The 27,000-nt window shown below is 37.6% G+C and overlaps 2 protein-coding genes across 3 annotated transcripts; one reads left to right on the forward strand and one right to left on the reverse strand.

The window, feature by feature from the left end:
* Position 1: 1 nt before the first annotated feature.
* polr3c (polymerase (RNA) III (DNA directed) polypeptide C) lies at positions 2 to 12,198 on the reverse strand. Of its 2 annotated transcripts, none has more exons than XM_048153798.1 (15): positions 12,047 to 12,198; positions 9,056 to 9,202; positions 8,700 to 8,964; positions 5,032 to 5,235; positions 4,860 to 4,942; positions 4,675 to 4,776; positions 4,390 to 4,482; positions 4,205 to 4,285; positions 4,062 to 4,113; positions 2,584 to 2,644; positions 2,357 to 2,507; positions 764 to 865; positions 635 to 684; positions 397 to 546; positions 2 to 303 (listed from the first exon to the last, which is right to left on the reverse strand). In XM_048153798.1, the coding sequence occupies exons 2-15, from the start codon at positions 9,200 to 9,202 to the stop codon at positions 222 to 224; spliced, it is 1,623 nt and encodes a 540-aa protein (XP_048009755.1). In that variant the 5' UTR covers positions 12,047 to 12,198; the 3' UTR covers positions 2 to 221. The 2 variants fall into 2 exon arrangements, with proteins under 2 accessions (XP_048009755.1, XP_048009756.1); XM_048153799.1 differs by having other exon boundaries at positions 12,101 to 12,188.
* Positions 12,199 to 12,626: 428 nt separating this feature from the next.
* Positions 12,627 to 26,994, forward strand: rnf115a (ring finger protein 115a). Its single transcript, XM_048153803.1, has 9 exons — positions 12,627 to 12,827; positions 13,854 to 13,912; positions 18,130 to 18,184; positions 18,332 to 18,600; positions 21,780 to 21,848; positions 22,035 to 22,107; positions 22,196 to 22,289; positions 22,534 to 22,649; positions 26,037 to 26,994. Exons 1-9 carry the CDS (start codon positions 12,642 to 12,644, stop codon positions 26,154 to 26,156), a joined length of 1,041 nt encoding a protein of 346 aa, XP_048009760.1. The 5' UTR covers positions 12,627 to 12,641; the 3' UTR covers positions 26,157 to 26,994.
* Positions 26,995 to 27,000: the final 6 nt, after the last annotated feature.

Consider the following 27,000-nt stretch of genomic DNA (forward strand, 5'->3'; position numbering starts at 1 on the left):
ATAAAAAGAATTTCATCTTTATTTTCCCCCCAATGAAAACAGAAATAAAACTGCATATACAGCTCCACCAAACACATCTTGTCACAACACAACAGTCCTTGTTACAAATGAAACATCTGAAAATAGCATGAATTTCAAAATAGCTCTATCTACTCTTTTTCATTCACACAAACATAAACAAGTATGTCTTCTTGAACTAGCCTATAGTTGTATAATAACTGTCAGCGGGAGGCCTGTGTAGAGTTAATGTAGGATTCCAGAAGAAATATGGTCTCGTCCACCTGGTTTTCACTGGAATCCAACCTGTTACCGTGAGCACAGAGAGAAGAAACGGGATTAATGACTGGCTGAACATGAATCACATGATATATATAAAGTAATCGGTTTGTGTAGTACTTGTTAATGTGGTGTCGCAGGGACTCGAGCTGCTGTCTTTCTGGAGCTGTGATCATCTCCTCCACCTCCGTCAGCTGTGCCGTTTCCGCCCCTGTGGCCTGCAAGGATGCCAGGATGGCCTCAATTCGCTGAGACTTTTCCAAAAGTCGCCTTTGAAAATCAATGAACAGATTAATGACATAACCAAAGACTACTTCTTGGATGAATGTTTTGTATTGCCGAAAAAGGAGGGACTTGCTTGTTTTCTTTGGTCTCGTATAGCCGCCTCTCGATCAGGTTCCCAATTGTCTGTATGGTGTCCACAAACAAATATATATCAAAACACTACAAAAAGCATTGAAAAGGGATGCTCATGTAAGCTCTGTACCTTGTAGCAGTGTTGCAGCAGCAGTCTGGCGGTGGGCAGCTGATTAACGGTGTACAGGTAGAAGGTGCGAGAAGGGGCGTGGTCTGGCGTTTTTGGAATTTCCTTTACATACAGTACAGAAAGAGTGATATGAAGCCTGATCGTGATAAAAAGAGACCCTGTTTACACTTGGTACTAACATCCATAAGCGACAACTGACAAAGAGTATCACATGACAAAGCCAACAGATTGCCTTCATACTGCCTACAACGGGGAAGACTTTTGATTCATTATCCGCTTTAGGTAAGCTACAAGCATACAAGAGCAATAAATGTTAAAGAGATAGTTCACCCAAAAATGAAAATTTGATGTTTATCTGCTTACCCCCAGCGCATCCAAGATCTAGGTGTCTTTGTTTCTTCAGTAGAACACAATTGATGATTTTTAACTCCAACCGCTGCCGTCTGTCAGTGGTATAATGCAAGTCAGCGGGAACTTGGACTATAAGAGTAAATAAAACACGACAGACAAATCCAAATTAAACCCTGCGGCTCGTGACGACACATTGATGTCCTTAGACACGAAACGATCGGTTTGTGCTAGAAATCGAACAGTATTTATATCATTTTTTTTACCTCTAATACACCATGTCCAACGGCATTCATCACTCGATTCGTGAGGTCTGATCGCGCTCTGACAGCGGCAGTGATGTCTGGCGCTCATTGAAGTATATGCGCGAGACATCACTGCCGCTGTCAGAGCGCGATCAGGCCTCACGAATCGAGTGATGAATGCCGTTGGACATAGTGGTGTATTAGAGGTAAAAAATTATATAAATACTGTTCGGTTTCTCGCACAAACCGATCGTTTCGTGCCTTAAGACATCAATGTGTCGTCACGAGCCGCAGGGTTTAATTTGGATTTATCTGTCGTGTTTTATTTACTCTTATAGTCCAAGTTCCCGCTGACTTGCATTATACCACTGACAGACGGCAGTGGTTGGAGTTAAAAATCATCATTTGTGTTCTACTGAAGAAACAAAGACACCTAGATCTTGGATGCCCTGGGGGTAAGCAGATAAACATCAAATTTTCATTTTTGGGTGAACTATCCCTTTAAAACTATAACCAATCTGTTTATGATTACCATAATGAATTAAAAGTAATATGACAAATACCAGTTCGCAACAAGTAGCAAAACGGCCTGTTTTTGTACAGCTAAAATAACTGGAAGCAGCTGACACCTGAAGCCTGAAGTGAAAATGGCCACGTCCGCTCTTCTCTTAAAAATAAGGTTGATAGAACATACTTTTTTAATATAAGTCAGTCATCAAATGTAGTACCTAATGATTTTTTGACATGAGATCAAACCACAACGATCCAATTAATCCCGATGGACAAAATCAAGTCGCGCCCTACATATTTTCTTGTTAGAAAAGCCAGTTCACTTGGATATACATCACAATAGGAAAGAAAAAAACTTCCGTTTCATGCTGATTTTAATACCAGGTGTAAACTGGGTCAAACTGACAAGCAGACATAGAGCAAGGACAATGAAACTGAATTATTGAGTGACTGTTATATATATAAACAAGACCTGCTGTGAGTGTGTTACCTGTAGCTGGACCAGGTTCTCAGATAGGAGTGTGTACAGCATGTCTTTGGCCTCTTTGGCTGGAATCATGGCGAAATCCTCCACCTGCTTCTGTTCCAGGTGTCGTTTCCGCAGTAACAGACGAAAGATGCGAGCTGAACGGGAACCAAACCTGAAGTGAAGCAAAGAATCTAAGAACAAAACCAAAAAATGATTTCAGCAAGCTAAAACATTATGACTCTACTAACCTCTCTTGGACCACAGACTCTAGGGTAGCTCTGGCCAGGTTAGCCAGTGCACGGTGTAGATCTGACCGCAGGGTCAAGGGTCAACCAATCAATTACAAGTTTTACTGCTATTTTTTATAATATTATTAGATATGTACCATTCAAAAGTTTGGGGTTGATAAGATTTTTTTTTTTTTAAATGTGTCCAATGCTCAACAAGGCTGCATTTACAGGTGCTGGTCATATAATTAGAATATCATGAAAAAGTTCATTTTTTTATTGTAAATTATTTTTAAAAATGAAACTTTCATATATTCTAGATTCCCTACATGTAAAGTAAAACATTTCAAAAGTTTTTTTTTTTTTTTTTTTTTTTTTTTTTCTGTTTCAGAAGTGGCTTGGTAGTCCTTTTCCTGAAGATGTCTGAGTGTGGTGACTCTTGATGCGCTGACTCCGGCTTCATTTGACTCAAGTGTCTGAATCGGCCTTACTTGACAGTATTCTCAAGCTTGTGGTCATCCCTGTTGCTTGTGCACCTTTGCCTACCCAATTTCTTCCTTCCAGTCAACTTTGCATTTAATATGTTTTGATACATCACTCTGTAAACAGCCACCAAATTCAGTAATGACCATCTGTGACTTACTCTCTTTGTGGAGGGTGTCAATGATTGTCTCCTGGACCATTGCCAAGTCAGCAGTCTTCCCCATTAGTGTGGTTTCAAAGAACAAGAGTTACCCGGAATTTATACTGTAGAGATGGTCATTTAATGAAACTCAAATGTAAATATTCTAATATTTTGAGATACTGGATTTTGGACTTTCATTAGCTGTACGCTCTAATCAACAAATTAAAAAAAAAAAAAACTTTTGAAATGTTTTACTTTACATGTAGGGAATCTAGTATAAATGAAAGTTTCATTTTTTTAAATAATTTACAATAAAAAAAATGAACTTTTTCACGATATTCTAATTATATGACCAGCACCTGTATTTGACCAAAAATACAGTAAAACAGTAATATTGTGAAATATTATTACAATTTAGAATAACTTTTTTTATTTTAATATATTTTAAAATGTAATTTATTCATATGACGGCTGAACTGAATTTTCAGCATCATTACTGCAGTCTTCAGTGTCACGTGATCCTTCAGAGATCATTCTAACATGCTGATTTAGTGCTCAAGAAATATTTCTTATTATCATCAATGTTGAAAACAGTTGTGCTGCTTAATATTTTTTTTGTGAAAACAGATACATTGCTTTCAGGATTCTTCGATGAATAGAAAGTTAAAGAAAACAGCATTTATTTGAAAATATAAATTATAAATATCTTTACTGTCATGTTAGATCAATTTAATTTGTCCTTGCTGAATAAAACTATTAATTTCTTACTGACGCCAAACCTTTGAATGGTAGTGTAAATAATAAATAAATACATTTTAATAAAAATGATTTGCAGTTAGACATGGAAAGTTCAGGTGGTGTTTTAAAGGGATACTGACAACATACATTCCTCCTCCACTGTCACCTGTCTTCCCCACAAATTCCATCTAGGAGAAAAAGCAAAGATATTTCAGTAATTTAATCCTTGGATAAATAGCAAATATAAAGTAGTGTGTATTTGTGTATTCATTGCTTTACCGGATCGTCAACCAGGAGAGTGAGGTATTGGTCTAAAATTGGCCTGGCGATGTTGTAATTGGATGGAAGAGCTCGGAAAATCTGATGGAAAACAATAAGGCTTTAATCACACTTCATACCAATCTGATTTGATTTTCCCAGTATAAGGGCCGTACAAAGCAAAAATGTGCATGTTCATCCATTACCTCGTTTGCTGAAAGAGCTTGTGTGAAAGCAGCGTTAGCCGGCGTTGTAACTTCACTCATCCGTAACATGGTTCTAACTATCTCACCGCTAGTCTACAGGGGGGAGAAAGAGAGAAATTTAGCCGATAAAGACCTACATTCTACCGACTTATTATTTCCCTTGAGGAGAGTCTAAATGTGAGAATCCAGAACGTTCTGTCTCAGATTCACCCGTGAAAGAATATTCAGTCCACAGCCTAATTATATCTCACAGTATATCTTAGATTATTTGATGTTTATAGTCACCTGATCAAGTTTACAGGAAACAGCATTAATGATGGCCTGATCCCTGAAGTGCAAGTGAAAGCGTTCAAAATTCACCTGCCAAAAGATCCCTTCATCACCACACTGGAGAAAGAGAGATAAAAACAGATGAAAAACTCAGCTAAAGAAGACGTGAATGTGTGATGTCATCATCTCGATCGTAATACCTCATTGTTGTCTACTTTGGCTTTTTTTGCTGCACGCTGGTCAATTTCACCATCCTCACTTGAGCGTCTGCGTTTTCCTTGACCTGGATGAACACACAATTCCACAATTCAAGTTTTTGTCTCAATGTGTTTGAATATTTCTAGATTTAGTATTTTGACAGGAGTAACTGACCGGTGAGATTGATATAGGGTACTCTGTAGCAGTCTGGGTGGCTCTCTGGTTCAGAGGGCTGTGCTACAGCTGGAGGAGGAGTGTCAACCGCTCCCGAGTTTGATGATCCTGTTGAGGCCACAGGAGGACAGCGCTGAAGGAAATGAGTCTCCACCAACTGGGAGAATGCAGAGACAACCTCACTGTAGTCCATACTCTGACCCTCTGGTACAAAAAAAAAAAAAGTTTAAATAGGTAAGTTTCAAATGGAAATTAAGACATAAGAAGGGTTGAGCATGAAACATATTTCAGACACTCTTTTAACCAACTCTTTTTACTATATTCATCTGGTCCTTCTAAAGGATCCAAACTTATATTGATACAGAGTAGGCGTTCTGACGTAGAACCCGGAAGCGCTGCACTGTGTCTACAATGTAAATAGTGTAGGAGAATGACAGGGAAGAGAAGAAATTGTTGAATAAAGTTGTTGTTTTTGAGCACAAAAAGTATGCTTGTCGCTTCATAACATTAAGATTGAACCACTGTAGTCACGTTTACTATTTTAACAATGTCTTTACTACCTTTCTGGACCTTGAATGTGGTAATTACGCTGCTTTCTAAGAGGGGTATAAAAAAATTTCTGATTTCATAAAAAATATCTTAATTTGTGTTCCGAAGATGAACGAAGGTCTTATTGGTGTGTGGAACGACATGATGGTGAGTACTTAATGACAGAATTTAATTTTTGGGTGAATAAACCCTTTAATGACACAGACAGCAGTGGGTTTATTAGGCTGTTGTCACTTTAAGACCTGAAGCAAATGATGTAGATCTGACACACATCTTATTTTCTCACAACTATTGACATTCATTTAACACTTTTTAACCCATCTAAGACTGTACTTACAAGGATACTCATCAAAATGGAAATTTTGGCATAATTTTGTGTGCATGTTTGTATGTTTCAGGTGTTTGTTCACAGAGAGTCACTTCACAGACAGTGCACCAGTACAGATTTGAGTTGTTTTCTGTCTTAAAGGGTTAGTTCACCCAAAAATGAAAATTCTGTCATTTATTACTCACGCTCATGCCGTTCCACACCCGTAAGACCTTCATTAATCCTCAGAACACAAATTAAGATATTTTTGATGAAATCCGATGGTTCTGTGAGGCCTGCATAGGGAGCAATGACATTTTAAATCGGCTCATGTGAGTACAGTGGTTCAATATTAATATTATAAAGTGACGAGAATATTTTTGGTGCGCCAAAAAAACTAAATAATGACTTATAAAGTGATGGCTGATTTCAAAACACTGCTTCAGGAAGCTTCAGAGTATAACTGAATCAGTGTGTTGAATCCGCAGTTCGGAGCGCCAAAGTCACGTGATTTCAGCAGTTTGACACGCGATCCGAATCATGATTCGATACGCTGATTCATTATGCTCCGAAGCTTCCTGAAGCAGTGTTTTGAAATCGGCCATCACTAAATAAGTCGTTATTTTGTTTTTTTTTTGGCGCACCAAAAATATTTTTTAGTACATTAATGGATCTTGAGAGAGAAAATGTCATTGCTGGTAATGGAGGCCTCACTAAGCCATCGGATTTCAACAAAAATATCTTAATTTGTGTTCCGAAGATCAACGAAGGTCTTACGGGTGTAAAACAGCACGATGGTGAGTAATTAATGACAGAATTTTCATTTTTGGGTGAACTAACCCTTTAACGAGCTTAAATGGTTTAATAGCACTTGAATGAATGATAGAGTGATCATATACTGTAGTGCAGCCAAAGGACAGCAGAAAAAAATGGATGCTGTGTTAATTGTGTTAAAGGTGCCCTAGAATTAAAAATTTAATTTATATTGCCATAGTTAAATAACAAGAGTTCAGTACATGGAAATGACATACAGTGAGTTTCAAACTCCATTGTTTCCTCCTTCTTATATAAATCTCATTTGTTTAAAAGACCTCCGGAAAACAGGCGAATCTCAACATAACACGTTACGTAACAGTCTGGATCATTAATATGTATCCCCCCAATATTTGCATATGCCAGCCCATGATTGAGGCGTTACACAAGGGCAGAACGTCTAGATGTGCACTGCTGAATAATCAGACTAGGTAAGCAAGCAAGGAAAACAGCGAAAAATGGCAGATGGAGCGATAATAACTGACATGATCCATGATAACATGATATTTTTAGTGATATTTGTAAACTGTCTTTCTAAATGTTTCGTTAGCATGTTGCTAATGTACTGTTAAATGTGGTTAAAGTTACCATCGTTTCTTACTGTATTCACGGAGACAAGAGCCGTCGTTATTTTCATTATTAAACACTTGCAGCCTGTATAATTCATAAACACAACTTCATTCTTTATAAATCTCTCCAACAGTGTAGTGTTAGCCAGTTAACCACAGAGCATAGCCTCAAACTCATTCAATATCAAATATAAACACCCAAATAAATACAATACTCACATAATCCGACGCATGCATTCAGTATGCATGACGAACACTTTGTAAAGATCCATTTGAGGGTTATATTAGCTGTGTGAACTTTGTTTATGCTGTGATAGAGTCGAGAGCTCGGGAGGGGGCGGAGAGCGCGCGATTTAAAGGGGCCGCAACCTGAAATCGACTCGTTTCTAATTATGCCCCAAAATAGGCAGTAAAAAAAATTAATTTAAAAAAATCTATGGGGTATTTTGAGCTGAAACTTCACAGACATTTTCAGAGGACACCTTAGACTTATATTACATCTTTTAAAAAAAAGTTCTAGGGCACCTTTAAATATTTTTAACTCATTTAACTGAAAAAAATAAACTCAAAATGAACACATTAATTTTAACAGTCAATTTGTTCCCATTTCTGTCAACTCCATAAAATATTAAAATATGCAACTCATTTCCTCCTCTAAATGCCATAATTCCTTTGGATGGTAAATAAGTCTGCAATGGCTGAAAATATTTGGCATTTTGCAAATGTGAAAATACGGTTAACGTTGATAATGCATTTTATACACATACCGTACCGTGGACTTTAAAGCAAACCATACCAAAGACTATAGAATAACACAAGACGTGTCACTCGTATTGTTTTGAATGGGAGAAAGTGTAACGCGCAATACGACGGAATAAGTCCCGCCTTCTAAATAAGAGCCAATCGCCGACTGGTAAAGTTATCGCGTCACTTCAGCGGCTGTTAGAATCCTGTTAGAATCACCGGTTTCTATAGAAACAGTCAGACGCGCGCCTCCGAAGAGACGCGCATTTAGGTCTGCGCATGCACATTAGCTTGATCCAGCCTGAAAAATAGCTTTTTTTTGTCATGATTCGAGCGTTTAGAAACTAAATTTATGAGCTGGTTGTTGTTAGATTTCATTGGTGATTTCAAATATGAAATTTAATCGTAAGGTTGGCAAACAGTTTTGGAGAATTTGATGTTTCCCCATTCAAAAAGATTGCATGATGCCCAGGATGCCCGAGAGGCGTTTCAAAGATGGCCGCCGAGTGAAATGACTTGTCTTAAAGGGACTTTGACCATACCCATCCCAAAATGGTCTTATTCCGAGCATTCACATATAATTTAAAACAAAACATTTAAACGCACAAAAAAAACCTGTCTATTTTTTCCAAGTCCCGTTTTGTTTACATCTATGAATTAGCCCTTCAGTCTGCTTGTGTTCTTACCTGGCATATTGTGAGTCAGCCTGTCTGCTACAGTCTTGACTGTGCTGCTCATAGTCATCTGGCCTCTCTGCAGCATCTCCTCAACAATGAGCTCGCCTGTATCACCATAAAGACTCTTGGCGGTGTAGATGTAGCGCGGATAACGAAGCATGTGTAGGATGCGCTCACAGCTGATGCGATATTCCACAGGTCCCGCTGGACCACGACGCCCTGCACCAAACGTACACATCCCATGCTGCATCAGCACACACAGCGATTTCTTGACCTAGCAGGAGGAGAGAGTTAATGAGGAAAAATGAAGACAGAGTGAATGTGAAGAATGTGATAACAGAGACAGCTAAAGTATGTGACATTACCAGGTCAAGAGCAAGCTTGGTCTCATGGGCAAGAGCTCTCAATGTCAGAACTCCACAGCGGATGAGATGAGTGCCCACTTTCTCCACCACATCTCCAAAGTGCTCCTGCAGCAGCAGCCCACAGAGACGCACCTCCTGTGTTGTCATCTTCAGGAAAGTGATGAACAACCAAATCACTAAACAAATAGCTAATGAAATAACATATGTATGATGTATGGTTTTATAAACATTTTAGCCAGAATTTTGACAATAGAGTAGAACTATACTTTTAGTGGTTATACATCATCGCTGTTGGGCGGAAACCTTGTATGGTCAAAACCAAAACACGCATTTACAGGAAATGGAAAAAAACACTGTACATTTAAATGATTAAACATTGTCTTCAGTGTTGATATTGTGGCTTTAATTGGGGTCAGACACTATATTATTAACATTTTACCAAAATGTCGGACATATGTGCTTTATCTGTCATTAGAACGGCCACATCTGAGGCATTGTTTTCGTACATCGTATCAACTTAAAGGTTATAAAGTTTATTGTAGGTAAGTGGGCACTCCGTGTGTTTAAGACAGTATAGACTATGATCCGATGAAATATTTGGCCGAGATACAACTATTTGAAAAAAAATAATCAAAATATTGAGGAAATCGCCTTTAAAGTTGTCCAAATTAAGTCCTTAGCAACGCATATCCACTCACAAAAATAAATTGATATATCTACGGTAGGAAATTTGCAAAAAATCTTCATGGAACATGATCTTTACTTAATATCCTAATGAACAAAATAATATCCTATATAAAACAAATATACCCGTGTGACTTATGACTGGTTTTGTGGTCCAGGGTCACAAATGCTAAATCGACTCAGTTGTCAAATACATAAAACATTAACCTTTATATAATGTTTATTTCTTGAGTAAAGAAAATGCTGTGCTTTTTTTACCCTTACATAATAAATAAGCAGAGACAGTCCAAACTGCGTGCGGCACTTAATGCGGGGTAAAGCCAATGGAGTTACAAGATTTAGTCAATTGCTTTTTTAAATACTTTTCATTGGTTTAATATTTTCAAAACCCAAAGACATACATAAAGGGTGACCAATAGTAATGATTTATGAAAAGAAAAAAGAAAAAAGACAAAATATGGAGATACAAGGTTTCTGCCTGACAGTGACAATATATGGCTTTCAAGACAGACCATAAACTTTGTAATCTGGATTACGTAATCAGAATCCAAAAATCAAGTACTTGTAATTAGAGTAAACTACTTTTTTTAAAATACTAGTAATCAGACTACAGTTACTTTTTTTTATGGATTACATAATTACATATGATTTACACAATGGCAGTAAGTTGTTTACAATTCATTGATTCTCCTAATTTTTCATTTTTTTGACGTTTATATCTTTTCCTAATAAACCTGCCGCTTATGTACGTTAGTGATTCTTCAAGTTTTTCCAGCAGTAAGGGGAATAAATATATGAAATATAGATTAAATAAATATTAAATATATATATGAAATATAATAATAATAATAATATATGAAATATAGATGAAATATTTGATGTAGCAGTGATATTGCTGTGAATTTCATGTTTTTCAATATTTGTTTTTGTAATGTTGCTGTTTTCTAAATTTACTTAATTTTAAGTAAGTATGTTTTAAAATCATCATATATGATTTTGTTTAATTCAGTGTTACAATCAGCAAACACTAACAGGTACATTAGTGTTAGTATTTTGAAGTATTAACTGTCCATCACTGCACTTTAAAAATAATCTTTTGAGGCTCTTGTTGGTGAATATAATATACATTTTTGGAATGTATTTTTCTTTGTATCTGTCAAAAAAGTACAAGATTATCCTACAATATATGTGACATCAAATAAGGGTTAGCACAAAAGTAATCTAAATGTAATCCAAAAGTAGTCAGATTACATTACCAAAAATGTGTAATCTAAGAGATTATATTACTGATTACAATTTTTGTCATGTAATTTGTAATCGTTAACTGATAACAATTCATAAGTAATCTACCCAGCTCTGCCAGTATATAAGTCAGTGTGGTTTCAAAATCATCTTTAATTGCTGAATTCCCATTGAATAACTACACTACCCATAATCCTGAAGATAGATCCACCAATCAGAAAAGTCACCATTACTAAAGAAATAAAAACAGTGGCTGTTGAGCTCAGCAGTAAGTAGCTCTGTCCGATTAATAACTGCGAATGACACAATCAATGCATCCCTTCACCCTCAAACTCCTGGTATGTATTTGAATATTTTACAATCAATTTAAAATATATAATTTTTTTATATATAAATACAATCATCATTGACTGTAAGTCCAAGTTTTATATTATACAGCATTTCTGATTTGCTTGCATCATTCACAATACTTTATTGAAAGAATAGCAAATTGTTTAAAGTTCTTATTTTTATTTTATTCAAAATTTGATGTTATTATTCACAGCAGGACTGTTTGGTTTAATTCAATACTTAGAATTATTTAATGTAGATTAGTGTAAACACCTACGTAGAAAATTAATAGGAAAAATAGTGGAACCAAAGACATGGGTGGTCAGTGTTGATCTATTGTCAATAATACCAAAATACTATAGAGGCTTACTAAAGCTATTATTACTATTAATATAATCCTAATAGATAAACATGATATATTCTTACAACATACATATATATGAACAAACACATGAACACTACTCAGGTAGCCTGACCAATGACCAGAAGTGGACTTTAATGTAATGGATATATTAAGTAATGGACTTAACTTAACATGCAGTCACATCATACCATGTTGTAAACAGTAGCTAAAAGCGGCATATTGGAAGAGCATTCTGTTCATAACATACAGGAATAATCATTCATATTTAAGTTCTGAGTGATACACATTAAACACTGTAAACTAACGCATGAACGCAGCGTTAACATTGCACAAAAAGACACAATCATGCACATACACAAAAATGAACCTACCTCTAAAAACTATGTAGCTGTACGTGTTTAGAGTTTAGATGAGTTTATTCTCACATGTGTTGTCCAAGCGGTGTGTAATGATCAGCACTGACGAATTTCCGTGGTATGATCATGTGGAGCTCAAGTGTGATGCCTGGTTAGTGAACGAATCTCTGTTATGAACTGATTCTTTTTAATGATTCAGAAGAACCGAATGTGAATCACTCGACTGTAAAAAACCCTATTTTGAAAGTAAAACAATTCGAAATATGATATATAGGAAATATAATAATATACAGCAATGTTTAGCAAAAAAATATTTCTCTAGAAAAGGATACATATTGAGACACTGTTGTGCAAGACCCCTTTGGAGCGACAATACTAGTGATATTTCATCAAGTATATTATGTATTGTGTAATTTAATATTGTAATATTCATTATTGCAAATTAATAACCCTCTTTATTTTATCTTTTACTAAATTTTACATAAAACAACAAAGCACATCTCACCGCCTCTGGAAGGATGTGTGGCTATAGCAAATGAACTTGATTCTGAATCAGTATCGATTTGAACAGTTCATTAAACGAACCACCCGATTGAATCGACTCGGTAAAATGAGTCGGAGTCCGAATGCTCATGTCAGAGCGCCTCCCTCTGCAGTGGGCGGACCGACGGCCAGCGCTGCTGCTGCTGTTTGGGACACAGACAGTCTCACGGAAAACATGGCGGAGGCTGCGGCGGTCCCTCCGCATCGCTTCTTCTGTCATTGTTGTAAGGGTGAAGTGAGCCCCAAACTGCCGGTGAGTCCGCGTCGCTTGTAACGCACAGTCGGCTCATCTTAGCGAGTTTCTGTAGTTCCGTTGTCGGTCTCGCAGGTTTCGCTGTTGTGCTAAAGTTAGCATGTTAGCAGTGTATCAACCTGATGTAGGCGAAGGGCCTGCTGTGGATTGTTGTTTGTATTATAAACCCAAAAAAACAAATGTATTTATCGATGACCAGTGTTAGTAAACGTAAAACGGGTGCTCGTGCACCTACTAAAGGAGAAAACTAACGTGTTTTGTCTTTAGAACAAAAGCTACACTCATGTCTTGTGTTTTTGTTATAGCTTTCGTATAAATAGTGACTTTTTAAGACATGTTGGACATTAATAAGTGTTCCGTTCATGCTGTTACCGTTGAGAAATGTTCAAACAAATGTCTTTAAATGTAATCAACACTGAACTCTTGTCAAAAGCGAAACTGGAATATTAAATGTTTCTCTTTCTATTTTACTTATTTTTAATGTCGCAGATCACAGATCTGTCAATGGCTGTCTAATTTCAGCACTTGTTGGTCAGTGTGTCAGTAAGTCAATCCAACATGAGCTGTCCCGATGAGGATGAGTTGTGTGTAATCCCTTGTTTACTGCCCATTTCACTTAACGTCTTACTATACACAGAAGATGGATCATAACCGGTTCATGCTGAGTGTATATAGTGCTAACGAGGCTGAACAATGTTCTGAGTTGTACTTCATGTCAAAATAAGCAGCCTTTGTTTTTCTTTTGTTGGAGACCCACAGGATGACCTATCTTGACCTGTTCAAATCAGAGAAAAAATAGGGAAGCAGTCTCTTGAATTAGCCAGCAATGGTTGTGACACACATTACAGGGAGTGTCTCTCCTCTTGTAGGACTATTTGTTTTAAAATTCAAATGAATGTGTTTTGTAGTTCTATGCAAATGTGTGTGTCCTCACAGAACCACAGCTATCTGTTTGTTTACAGTGTTGAGGTCAACAATGCGATTTTTTTTTTTCTGTATTCTGATTGTGATTTTGCTTGCCTTCAGGAGTATATCTGTCCCAGATGTGACTCGGGCTTCATCGAGGAGGTTACAGAAGACTCCAGGTGAGCTTGTCAATGGTTGCACTTCCTCATTCATTGACTCCTATGGCATGTTGTAACTCCTGCACTGCTAGATTACCATGGCGGCTCTTTCAGTGTCTTCTGGTGTATGTAAATATGTAGATTGTATCACCTGATTCATAGCACAACCAAACGGGCATGAGAACAAAAACATAGGTCCATATGTCTTTTTTTTTTTTTTTTTTTTTTGTATTGAGAAATCAAGCAGATGCAGATCATTCATAGTTTTTTCTCACCATTCTGCCAGAGGAACGTCAATGATAAGAGTAAATTGCATTTAATTCCAGCTCAGTTTAAGTTTAATTTATGTAATTATACTGGAATTTATTGAGGAAAGTGTTTAGATCAGTGGTTCTCAATCCTTGTCTTGGATTACTGCAGCACTGCACATTGTGGATGTCTCCTTTTTTTAACACACTTTATTTATATGGTTAGATCTTTAGTAGACCTGTGCTGTGTCTGAAATCATGTACTTTCATAGAATGCACTAAATATCAGAACCTCTCTAACACTGATTGAAATTCTTTGGGATAGTATATGTGGTTTGTCCAGCAATGTCTTCATTTCTCATGTTGCAATTGTCCACTGACTCTCCGTTCTTGTGCTTATGATGTACTAACAGCAACCATGAAAATAATTGGTTGGATATAAGTTATTTCAGATAACTTGGTACCTACAGCAATTAGTGTTGCAACCCTACAAAAAACGTGTGTAAAGGCAGGAACACACCAAGCCGATGGTCGGCCGTCGGGCAGTTTTTCTTCGTCGGCCGAAGTTTTCTCAGTGTGTTCCGCACCGTCGGCTGAAGTTGGTCCTCGTCGGACTTTTTTCGGCCGATTCGAAATGTTGAATCGGCGTTGGAGATTGTCGATCCGTCGGACCATCTGATCATTCTGATTGGCTGTTCAGCTACTGCCGCCTGCTGTTTCGGAAAGGCATTTCATCTCACGCAGGCGCAGAACTGATGTGCTGCTTGGCCGTCGGCTGTTTAGCGTCGGTTTGGTGTGTCAGGGCAACTTTGGACACAGACGCTGTCAACGTGAGCAAACCCCACAGTCTGCTTTCGTCGCCACTAGTTCGTCGGCGTCGGCTTGGTGTGTTCTGGCCTTGAAAAGCTGTGCAATTAAACGAATTTATTTACCTATTATTTAAACAAATTTTTTACCTTACGCAAAGCGATTCAAAACGTTTAATGCACAGCTAGCCGTGGATTATCCTGCTTATACCATGGTAATTTGCCAGCATTGACAACTTAAAGCTATGGACATTTATGGGCATTTTGTTATGGACATTTACTAGGGATGCAGCGATCCGATACTCAGTATCGGTATCAGCTCGGATACAGCCATTTTTGCCGGATTGGGTATCGGTCAAAGGAGACTGATCCAAATCCGATATTGTGTGTATATTATTCTGTGTTATTGTTAAGCCCCATAAAAGACACAACAACATTACAAAGCACCGTAAAGTTTTAGTACACTATATTCCAAGTGTTCTGAAACCATTCCAAGATGAATATTTAAGTCATTAAATTTAAGTTCACGTAAATGCTTCCCTCCTCTGCGGCTGTCAGTCATTTTCCATTCAGCATCAAACTGTGTGTCGCCTTTGGTTGCGACAGTCAACACATTGAAACTCTCTCCAATATGTTCCTATTATTTGTCCTATTATTTATTATATCTCTGTGTGTGAGTACTTTATCTGTAGATAAAGGTCTATGGTTTTGCATAAAACAACTTTATCTTGCTGGAGTTTATTGCTGTTTCTAAATCATGTTACTTTCTCCTGGGTGTTTGTCAGATCACGACACTGGAGAAGAGAGTGCAATGAATTGGTCTTCATGCGCACAGTAACTTATATTTAAAGCTATTAAAAGAAAAGCCTCAATAAACTATTGCATAGATATAATACACTACACATCAATGTCTTCCCTTTGTGCTTTGAACTTTTCAATGCGAAGCGCTGTGACTCCGCGTTGCTTAAAACGCATTATTCCGCGCACGGGATGCGCATAAGCACTTTGTACCGCTCTGAGCCTTTTGTTTTGTAATACGTTTGCGCAGTGAAAGATTATTAATAGCCTTTCTTGTTCTGTCCTATCTATCATATGTTGCTGCCACATTAAAAAGCTGCACTGAGATTTGAAGCAACATGGAGTCACAGTGCTTCGCATTGAAAAGTTCAAAGCACAAAGGGAAGAGATATTAATGTGTAGTGTATTGTATCTATGCAATAGTTTGAGCCTTTTCTTGCCTGATTCTGATTGAATGTCTTTTAATGTCTTTTGAAGAAATGTCTTGTAATTTTATATTATATATTTATAATTAAATATATTTACTTGTTTTTTATGAATGTATTTTACAACAACTCAAAGAGCAATGCGTAACATTTTACCAGATTTAGTGCTACACTTATTTACTTTTATTTGTTCCCCACTAAATAATTTTTTTCATTAAATGTTTAGATTTTACACAGTTATTGTGCACTCATAATTTTTAACTCTTGCTGCTGAATTATCCACTAACCTAGTTTATAATAGTATTTTTGTCATAGATTATGATTATATATTGTTTTAATTTGTTGTTTTTCTTTATAATGAAGTTATAGATTGTGTTTAACACTCAAAAGAGTGATTGTCAGTTCAACACACAGAAGTTTAGAAATTCTACATTGATTTAAATAAAAAAAAAAACTGCACTGGTATTGGCATCGGCCAATACTCAGAATTTTTGGGATCAGATCGGTTCCGAAAAAAGGGTATCGGTGCATCCCTAATATTTACAGTGCAATATTTGACTGGAGGGGTAAAAATGATGGTTATTTTCATCAGTTAGATATAGCATTCTGCCCGCTTTGAATCAGACACAGAGATAAAATAGTGAGTAAGATTACATTTAGCAGCATCATCTCTCTCTCTACTAATGATGAAACTGTGAATTTAATTACTTCAAAAACAGCAGTGTTACCCCCTCGTTGCTAAAAAAATATAATGTAGCGTTTAGCGAAGCTATTTTATTAATAAAATCCGTTGGGTATCTGTGTAGTATCTGTGCTTCTGAATGTCTCTGTGTGTGCGCAGCGCGATCTCTGTGTGTGAGTGGTGTGTGTGTGTGTGTGCTTCAGTGAAAACAGCGCATTAATACAGAACGGTGATTAAACTGAGTGGAACTACCTGTGCATTAAACCGTTTTTCCAGCCAATCAGAATCAGGCATTCAAACAGACCATGGTATATGTAATAATTCTGATTTAGTAATTCATGATGATATTTGCTTGTGTGTGCGTTTACATTTGTTCAATGTGTAAAGAAATTTTGTTTTTACTTTTTTACCCTACATTTTAACTAAGGTAAACAAAAAACATATGAAAACATCATGAATACAATGAGTTCATTTCTTAGAACTTGGTTATAAACTAGATTTTTAGATTATTTTTTATGATTTTTTTTATGTCTAGAACACTGTTATTTGCCATTGACCTACTTTCACTTCAGTCGCTCACCTCACAGCTCTCTCTTCGATTCATTATTTTTTAACTTTTCAAATCTGATGGTTTCCTGTGGCATTGGTTGAACACAATGTCAGCCGATGCAGTAGGTGATTTAGTTATTGTTCATGTTTCACATTTTATATACTGATTTTTGCATAGTATATAATAGGGATGTGCTGGTCAGCTTTTGAAGGCAGCATACGTGCCTGTGATATTCCACAGCCCTGTTGAAGTTCAGCTGTTGAATATAAATGGTATCTGAGGCAGCGATTTAAAAAGATTAATTAAATGATTTCACAAGTGTTCACATTTTTTTGAATCTTTTAACGCATGTCTCCGTTCTAGCACACAATAAACATTACAGACATTTAATATCTGCTTGGTTATTAGTCATAACTAAAGCTCACGTGAAAACCGACATAATCAGTTTCCTTAGGAGGTGCCGTCATACTAAAATGCTTCTGTCGTTGACTGTCTATCACTGTGGAATAGCAAGGCAGCTGTCTTAGCTTTCTGATACAGTCCTCAAATAATCGAGACATCCAAAACATGCAGTTCGGGATTGAGAAGCACTGGTTTAGATCGATGACTCCCTGACTGTGACAATCAGCTTTACTGCAGTGTATGTTGCCAAGTTCCATGAAACAGCAATATGGTCCCTGGCTATCCCAATATCCAGGTCTGACATTAATGTGATTGTTTACTCCTCAGTCTTCTGGACAGTAGTTCAAATAGCCTTGATGACACAGCTTCACAGTTTGCTGAGGTATGTGGACCCCTTCCTTCCACAACATCTTCCCTGTCTGAGATAGAGATTCATTGTGTAGCTGTTGATAAGGAGTTTTTGAAATAAGATTGAGGTACAATTTACTGCTAATTTATAACTCTCTCTTTCACTCCCTCTTTTCTGTAGCTATGGCAGCTGTTGTTTGTGGAGAGGCCGTTCAGTCTGGATCTAGAAAGTCCTGACTCTGAGCGAGTCCCGGGAGGGGGCAGTGGGTCTGGGAGTCTCGGAGCCGGACCTTTCGGCGGTTCTGTCCCAGGTGGGCTTAGTGGGCCCCTGGGTGGCCCTTTAGGCGGAGCAGAGCACTGGGGTCCTGGTCGTCCTCCACGCCTGCACACTCAGAGGAGGTACCGATCCAGAGGGAGCAGTCGACCGGATCGCTCTCCCGCTGTCGAGGGGTAAATTGAATATCTGTTTTTCACTTGGTCATGTTCTGTATGCCAAATCTGTGGATTTGTTTTCGTTCTCTTTAAATTTCCCTGAGGTTGCACTTTCATCTATCATAGATTCTCTTTTGCATTTTAACTAAAATCTGTGTTGAAGGCTTATTCGCACCAAGCGCTATAGTCGGCATGCTTAATGAAGACCAAATTGACTCCGATACAGTGGATAATGCTAATCTACAAATGCACATTCAGCTGGCAGTCAGACAGCAAACATGGTGACCATTTGCAGATTAAACAAGCTGTCATGATGCATTTTTTTTGAGGGCTATAGAATAATTTTGTTTGCAAGAAAAGTACAATGATTTATAAATCTACTTCTCTCTATTGTGTATACATACACAGATGAGCCATTACATTATGACCACTAATCTAATAGCCATCTAGTAATCTGTAGGACCTCCTTTAGCCTGCAAAAACAGCGGCCATATGTTGAGACATTGATTTGATGAGGTGGCGATAGGTCTCCTGGGGTATCTGGTACCATAATATCAACAGCAGGTCCTCCAGTTCTCGTGCATTGCGGGGTAGTGGTGATGTAGCACAAACCCGCTTTTCCAAGTCAAACCACAAATGTTCAGTTGGATTCATGTCAGGCCAAGGCATTAACAGAAATTCAACACCATGTTCCTCGAACGACTCTTTGATGATTCTGACAGTGTGGCATGGCACATTATCCTGTTGGTAATGGCCTTCACCGGCAGGGAACACAGTTGCCATGAATGGGTGCTCTTGGTCTGCAAAATGATCAGATACCTGACAGCTGTCAGGGATTGTTTTATTGGGATAATGGGGCCTAAAGTGTCCCAAAACAAACGCTGCCAGCCTGTGTTGGCCCAACAGTGCATCCAGGTGCCATAGCCTCTGTTGGTAATCAGTGTATCCACGCTTGGCCTTAAATGTGATGCATCTTGATTCGTCAGATCAGGCCTCTTTCTTCCAATCATCCACGGTCCAATCTCGATGATTTTGGGCCCATTTCATGCGTTGTTGGTGGTGGCGTGCAGTTAGCATGGGGATCCGTCTGGGTCATTGGCTACACAGGCCCATACGCAGAAGGCTGCGATGAACTGTGTGCTAAGATGCACACAGTTGGTCACCACTAGTGTACACTACTGTTCAAAAGTTTGGGATCAGTAAGATTTTTAAGGTTTTTAAAAGAAGTTTCGTCTGATCACCAAGGCTGCATTTATTTAATTAAAAATACAGTAAAAACAGTAATATTGTGAAATATTATTACAATTTAAAATGTTTTCTATTTGAAAATATTTTAAAATGTAATTTATTCCTGTGATGCAAAGCTGAATTTTCAGCATCATTACTCCAGTCTTCAGTGTCACATGATCCTTCAGAAATCATTATACTGATTTGCTGCTCAAGAAACATTTATTGTGTACAATTGAACAAAATATTTGTGTACAATATTTTTTTTTCAGGATTCTTTGAGGAATTGAAAACAACAGAGAGAACAAGAGAAGAGAAGTTGTTTTTGCTATTGTTGTTCAAGAGAACAACATTTATTTGAAATGTAATCTTTTGTAACATTATAAATGTCTTTACTGTCACTTTTGGTCGATTTAAAGGATCCTTGCTGAATAAAAGTATTAATTTCTTTAATTTCCTTAAAAAAAAAAAAACTTACAGACCTCAAACTTTGAATGGTAGCGTATGTTACAAAAGCTTTGTATTTCAGATAAATGCTGTTTTTTTTTTGTTTTTTTTTTAACTTTCTATTCATCAAGGAATCTGTTTTCAACATTGATAACAATAATAAATGTTTCTTGAGCAGCAGATCAGCATATTAGAATGATTTCTGAAGGATCATGTGACACTGAAGACTGGACTAATGATGATGAAAATTAAGCTTTGCCAACACAGAAATAAATTACTTTGTAAAATATATTCAAATAGAAAACAGTTATTTTAAATTGTAATAATATTTCACAATATTACTGCATTTTTAATTGAATAAATGCAGCTTGGTTAGCAGACAAAACTTCTTTTAAAAACATTAAAAATCGTACCGATCCCAAACTTTTGAACACTTGTCGCTGTGAACAATGTGCAACAGTCTCTGCTCCCCTCTGCCATCATTGAGCTGCGGACAACACACAGCTGGATGATGGTTCGTCGTTTTGCCATCCGTGCACCACTTTTGATACGTACTCACAACAGCGGCACGTGAACAACCTAGGGTGCCATGCCATCACAATTTGTCCTTCATCAAACTCCTATAACTCGGCAACTTTTCCCATTCTGACACTGAACACTCTACCGACCGAAAGCCAGTCCTTGGGAGGTATATATAGGCCTACTGCTCTGTGAACTGCACCTGCGGCACCGTTCGGTTGCCAGGCGCGCTCATTGCTCTAGGCTGGGGGTGGTCATCATGTAATGGCTCATTGGTGTATCTATCTATCAATTTATCGATTGATCGATATACAAACACACACATACTAGACAGAGATAGATTTATGCATCATTGTTGGTGTGAATAGGCCATTTGACAGTGTTATTTCTAAATGCCAGAATATTTAGATTTCTTTAATAACAAATAATGACAATTAAACATGACAAACTGGATATAGGCATAATAATTAGCAAATTAAAAATAAAAAAAAATTGGTAATAGATCAATAAGACAAAGTCTACCACAATATTACAATAGGTCAGAGGTGGCGAACTCTGGTCCTGGAGAGCCTCAGTGCTGCAGCCCCAACCCTGATTTAAAAACTCACCTGCCTGTAGCTTTCTAGTAACCCTTCCGACCTTGGTTAGCTTGTTCAGGCGTGTTTGATTAGGATTGAAGCAAAACTGTGCAGGACTGTGGCTCTCCAGGACCGACATTCGCCACCCCTGCAATACGTAGGTACCTAGAAGGTAGTAAGCATGTAGAGAATGGTTTATGTCCCGGCTTAGAAATCTGTGTGAGACTCTTCTTCTCAAGAACAATGTATAAAACTGTTGTGTTCCACAAAAGATAGAAGTTACTGGCAATATTTACATGTACTGTGAGTCAGCTGACTGATTAAAAAAGCTCATGAAATTTCAATAAACAAAATAAAATAAGGAAGTTGGCAGAATTCCCCAGTACCAATATCAGTTCCTCACTGATGTTTCTGCTCTCCCTCTAGAATAGTACAGCAGTTTCTTGCAGGCCTTTTTGCCAATTCAGGAGTACCAGGCTCTCCTCCACTGTCATGGTAAAGAAAACGTTCAATATTTATGGAACTATGTAATTTGCTGCCAGTTTGTGTGTGTGTGTGTGTGTGTGTGTGTGTGTGTGTGTGTGTGTGTGTATACAATGTTACATATAACAATGTTTTCTCCAATCTCAGTTTAAATATGGTAAGGCCAGTAATCTTGATGTTTGTGCGTGTGTGTGTTAGGACGGGCATGCTGCACTCAAACCCCGGGGACTATGCCTGGGGACAGGGGGGTCTGGATGCAGTCATCACACAGGTAGTTGAGCAGGATGATGCGTGTACATGTTACCAGATCCGTGTCTCCGTGCAAATACGCTGATAATCTCGGTGTTTCTCTCACTCAGTTACTGGGTCAGTTTGAGAACACTGGTCCTCCTCCTGCTGAGAAAGAGAAAATTTCCTCCCTCCCCACTGTTATCATCACTCAGGAACACACTGGTTAGTCTCTCCTCTCTCTTCCCTTTTCTTTGAAACTCTTCTTCTGGTCTGTGAGGAACACTGTGCCATTTTAGTTATGATTTAAGGCTCACAGACTCAGTGGGGGTCATTGACCTACCAGTATGAGTCTTGTGTGGTGATGAATTATAATTCCTATTTAAGGCAACGCTTGTCTACCGAAATTTCATTATTCTCACCCCCTGCACGCTGTCTCTCTCTCCCTCTCCCTCTGCTTGTCTTCTAGACTGCAATATGGAGTGCCCTGTATGTAAGGAAGACTATATGGTCGGTGAGCCGGTCCGGCAGCTGCCCTGTAACCACATCTTCCATAGTGACTGCATCGTGCCCTGGCTTGAACTGGTGAGTGAAACAATAGAGAGGAAGGAACGGGACAAAAGGCAGGGAATGAGGAAAAGACATAGGAAAAAGTTCAGAAAAGCATTTAGGTATGAGAATCTTTTGAAGTAGGGAAAAAAAATGATGTGGTTATGGAAATGTTCCTAGATACCTAGTAAGCATAGAGTCATCTGGAAAGCATTTCATTTTATTTGTGTACAAACATCTGATAAATAGAATGAAAAGAGTTGTCACACTTCAAAATTATAGATGTAAAAATATCTGGAACACTTTATTATGTATTTCAAATATGTATTTTAAATACATAAATCTGAAATACTGCCAGAGGGTTATAACTTGAAATCAACATTATTTATGCAGTTGTAATTGTACTAATTCAGATGCAGCTTCTGTGCCACCTCTGATGTGCATAGATGAATTTTGTTGTATGTATTGATTAAATATAAGACATTTATCTGGCAGTTAATGTGAAACTTATAGATGAATTTAAGAAATGCTGGTCTGGTCTTGGTCTTGGTCTTGGTCTTGATTCACCCTTGTCTCGCCCTGCCTTGGTCTTGGTCTCAACACACACTGGTCTTGGTCTCGGTTTAAGGTGGTCTTGTCTACAACACTACATTTTAGTGCAGATGAGCAAACAGTCTTTTCAAACACATTTTATTGACATCTCAGCGATATCCATCTATGTGCTTTTCAGGGTACTAAAGTCATCAAAACTATGAAATACCACAAATGGTAGTAACAGAATGTGGTAGACCAGGGGTTTTCAAACTTTTTAATGCCATGGACCCCAAAAATAGGATGATCACCTTGATCCTCTTTCCATAAAGTTCAAAAGTTGGGTCATTTATTTGATCAAAATTACAGTAAAAATAGTAATACTGTGAAATATTATTACAATTATAATATAAAATTAAAGCTGCAAGCAGCGATGAAAGGGCCCTCGCACCCGGGCTCACCGCCACCTGTTGGCCTTAGGAAATGGTGAACGGTGTGTGCCACACTTCCTGCTACCAACTTTGACTATAACTGAATATTGCTATGTAGATGTCTTCAGGCCAGGACTCTAATAAAACGTGAAGTTTCGGACAGATCAGACATTGTATGCTTGAGTTACAACAACTTCCTGTTTCATGGCGAAACATCGAACTTTGCCAGGCCACCACAGACACACCCTTCAGCGAAAACTCAAGATCTTTGCAATTTAACGTCGCAAAGGCCTTTAGATTAGACTGACCAAATATGTTGATCTGATTAAAGCTCTAGGAGGAGTTTGTTAAAGTACAATGTGTGGAAATAGCAAAAACTGCCAAAATTTTGCAGAGAAAATTCAAAATATCTCACTTCCTGTTGGGTTTACAGATTTTGAACCCCAGGCTTTTTTGTAGGTATTGGGCTGTTACATGTGTCTACCGAATTTCATACCTGTACGTGAAACGTAGCACGAAGGGCGCTTGATTGAAATTTTGTAGGTGGCGCTATCGAGCCATTGTGCCACCCCTAATTCTGAAACTCATATCAGACGTTTCAGCACTTCTGACGCGTGTGCAAAGTTTCATGAGTTTTCAAGCATGTTTAGGCCCTCAAAAATGTGCTTCATTTCAGAGAAGAAGAATAATTGGCCAAGCAATTACAATAGCGTCCTCACACCATCGGTGCTCGGGCCCTATTCTAATTCTAATTTTTCTAATTTATTTCTGTGATGCAAAGCTGAATTTTCAGCATCATTACTTAAGTCTTCAGTGTCGCATGATCATTCTAATATGCTGATTTGTTGCTTATGAAACATTATTATTATTATCAATGTTGAAAACTAGGGTTGCACCGATGCCAATACCAAGCTCATGTACTTGTACTCGTAAAAAAATACCCCCGATACCATAGACTGATACCTCACGTGACGTAACTGACAGACAGACTTGTCCGTGCACAGAGACACCGGCCGCAGCAGAAATACTTCAAAATTAATGATGACAACACACACACATTGCGAACTGCATGCTTTCAATCACAATTGGTTATCGATTAGTGAAGGCGGGATAGTCGGAATCGTGCTGAATGACACAGACCCGAAGCTCGCTCTCTCGCACGCTCTCTCTCTCTCTTTCTTGCGCGCGATCAGTTCTTCTCGCGCCTGAATGGTCATGCACACATAGTTGTCAAAATGTCCATCGTGTGGATTATCTCACGTAAGTACAGTCGGTTATGGCTTAAGTGGACGTAAACATTTGGGTGGAAACAGGATATGTGTCAGTATCCATGGATTCGGTCTTAAAGGGACCATAGCCTATATTTGACATTAATGTTAATAAAACAACAAAATATGTTAAATAAATGTAAACATGGTAATTCAACCTACTGTATCTGAAAAACAAGTTTATTTAATTTGTATCTCTATAGTATTTGTTGTATTGTTTGTAAATGTCTTTTTATATAACAATTATATATATATATATATATATATATATATATATATATATATATATATATATATATATATATAGATATATAGATAGATAGATAGATAGATAGATAGATAGATAGATAGATAGATAGATAGATAGGTAATTATGCTCTTTGAAGGTTATTGGACACTGTGAAATTTTTGTTCAAGTTTGTGACAAGCACATAAAAATTATTACTTTTTTCATTAGAGTAATAATAAAGAAGCTGTCCTACATTGATTAGTCTTCACCAAAAAAAAAAAAAAGAGAGAGAGATAGAGAAATTAATAAATGTATAGGTATAGGTATAGGTATCGGTATCGGCGAGTACCAGGAAAAAAGTATCATACTCGTACTCGGTCCTTAAAAAATGGTATCGGTGCATCCCTGTTAAACAGTTGTACTGCTTAATATTTTTGTGAAAACTGGTGTACTTTTTTTTTTTTTTTTTGGAACTATTTGAATTAGTACAACAACAACAACAACTTTTGAATGGTAGTGTAAGTGTGACATTAAAAAAGTCAGCGTTGTTTGTTAAATTAAATAATTGGCTTATATGTTATTGTTCTAAAGCCAATGTAAATTAAGTAAATGTTATCTGGAAAATATTTACTTTTGTGTTGACTGGTGGTGTAGGTGTGTTCCTGATGCAAATGTTCTTCAAGAGGCAGACAGAAAAAATTATGCTAATGTTAAGTTGTAGCCAAAATGTAAGCCGTTACATGTATCTTTTGTGGGTAACACAATCCCAAAATGCATTGTTACGAGTTCACAGGTACCAAGATTGTGAACAGAGTTGTGGGTTAACTTAAAAGTAATTATATTTTATCCTGTAATTTTTTTTTTTTTTATCCTGTGTTTTTTGTCACTTGTGAGGTTCCAGTTTGAGTTTTTTAAGATCACAAACAGTCACTGACATACCCTTCTCTCTTCTTCCTCCCTGAAGCACGACACGTGTCCTGTGTGCAGGAAGAGCCTGAATGGGGAAGAAAGCGGCACTCAGTCCTCATCAGAGCCTTCCTCCCTAAACACTGATCCTCGCACACCGGAGAGATGGTCCTTCTGAAACACATACACTCACACGTCTGCCCGTCTCATCTGAGCTCTCTGTCTTAACTCAAGCTTGTTTGTCTCTTTCCTTTTTTTGTCGATTCTTTGTTCATCCCACCATGCCGGTATATTTTTACTATGGTTTGTTTACTACTTTTCTCTAACACAGTCCTTTTTTAGTTGTCTATCCCGGTGTCTCCGTATCTTTCCCATATTCTCAGACATCTTTGATTCCTTCCAGTTTTCAGCACAGCATTTCCCTTAGTTTATCTCCATACTTATTCCTACCCTGAGTGAACAAACAAACAGTGCAGGATGAGGGTAGGGTCGGGCACATATTGTTGCTTTAGCAGCACAACTCTCAACCCACATTTAGATCGTACAGTGTTTGGTTTCCCAGAGACGAGCTGTACTCCCCAGATAGCGCCTCTTATCGTTCGATGTGAATTCTCGTTGGGATGGGGTGGCGTGTCTTTGCGGTTTATAAACGTGGCTTTACATCCCCAGGCCTTTCCTTGTTCTTGCATCCTTTTTTTTTTCTCCACTTGTCCAGGGGATCATGAAGTTTTGTCTTTCTCCATCTCTGGTGTGTATATATCACAAACCCATCGATGTCATTCAGTGTAATTTGATTTAGTTCTTTTCACTCATTTCTATTACAGTTTTTTCTAATGTAAATAATTTTAGTTGGAAAACTCATTTAAGGAAGACAAAAAACATTGATGATGAAAATGACAATGAATCGCTAAATATTAAAGTATATAAATATATATTATATGATGTGTATGACCACGATGTATTAATAATAAAACTGAATAAAAACCAGGAAACATGTTGATCTTGCTATGAAACAACAAAAG

This window comes from Megalobrama amblycephala, linkage group LG13, assembly GCF_018812025.1.
Source record: "Megalobrama amblycephala isolate DHTTF-2021 linkage group LG13, ASM1881202v1, whole genome shotgun sequence".
Taxonomy (NCBI): Eukaryota; Metazoa; Chordata; class Actinopteri; order Cypriniformes; family Xenocyprididae; genus Megalobrama; species Megalobrama amblycephala.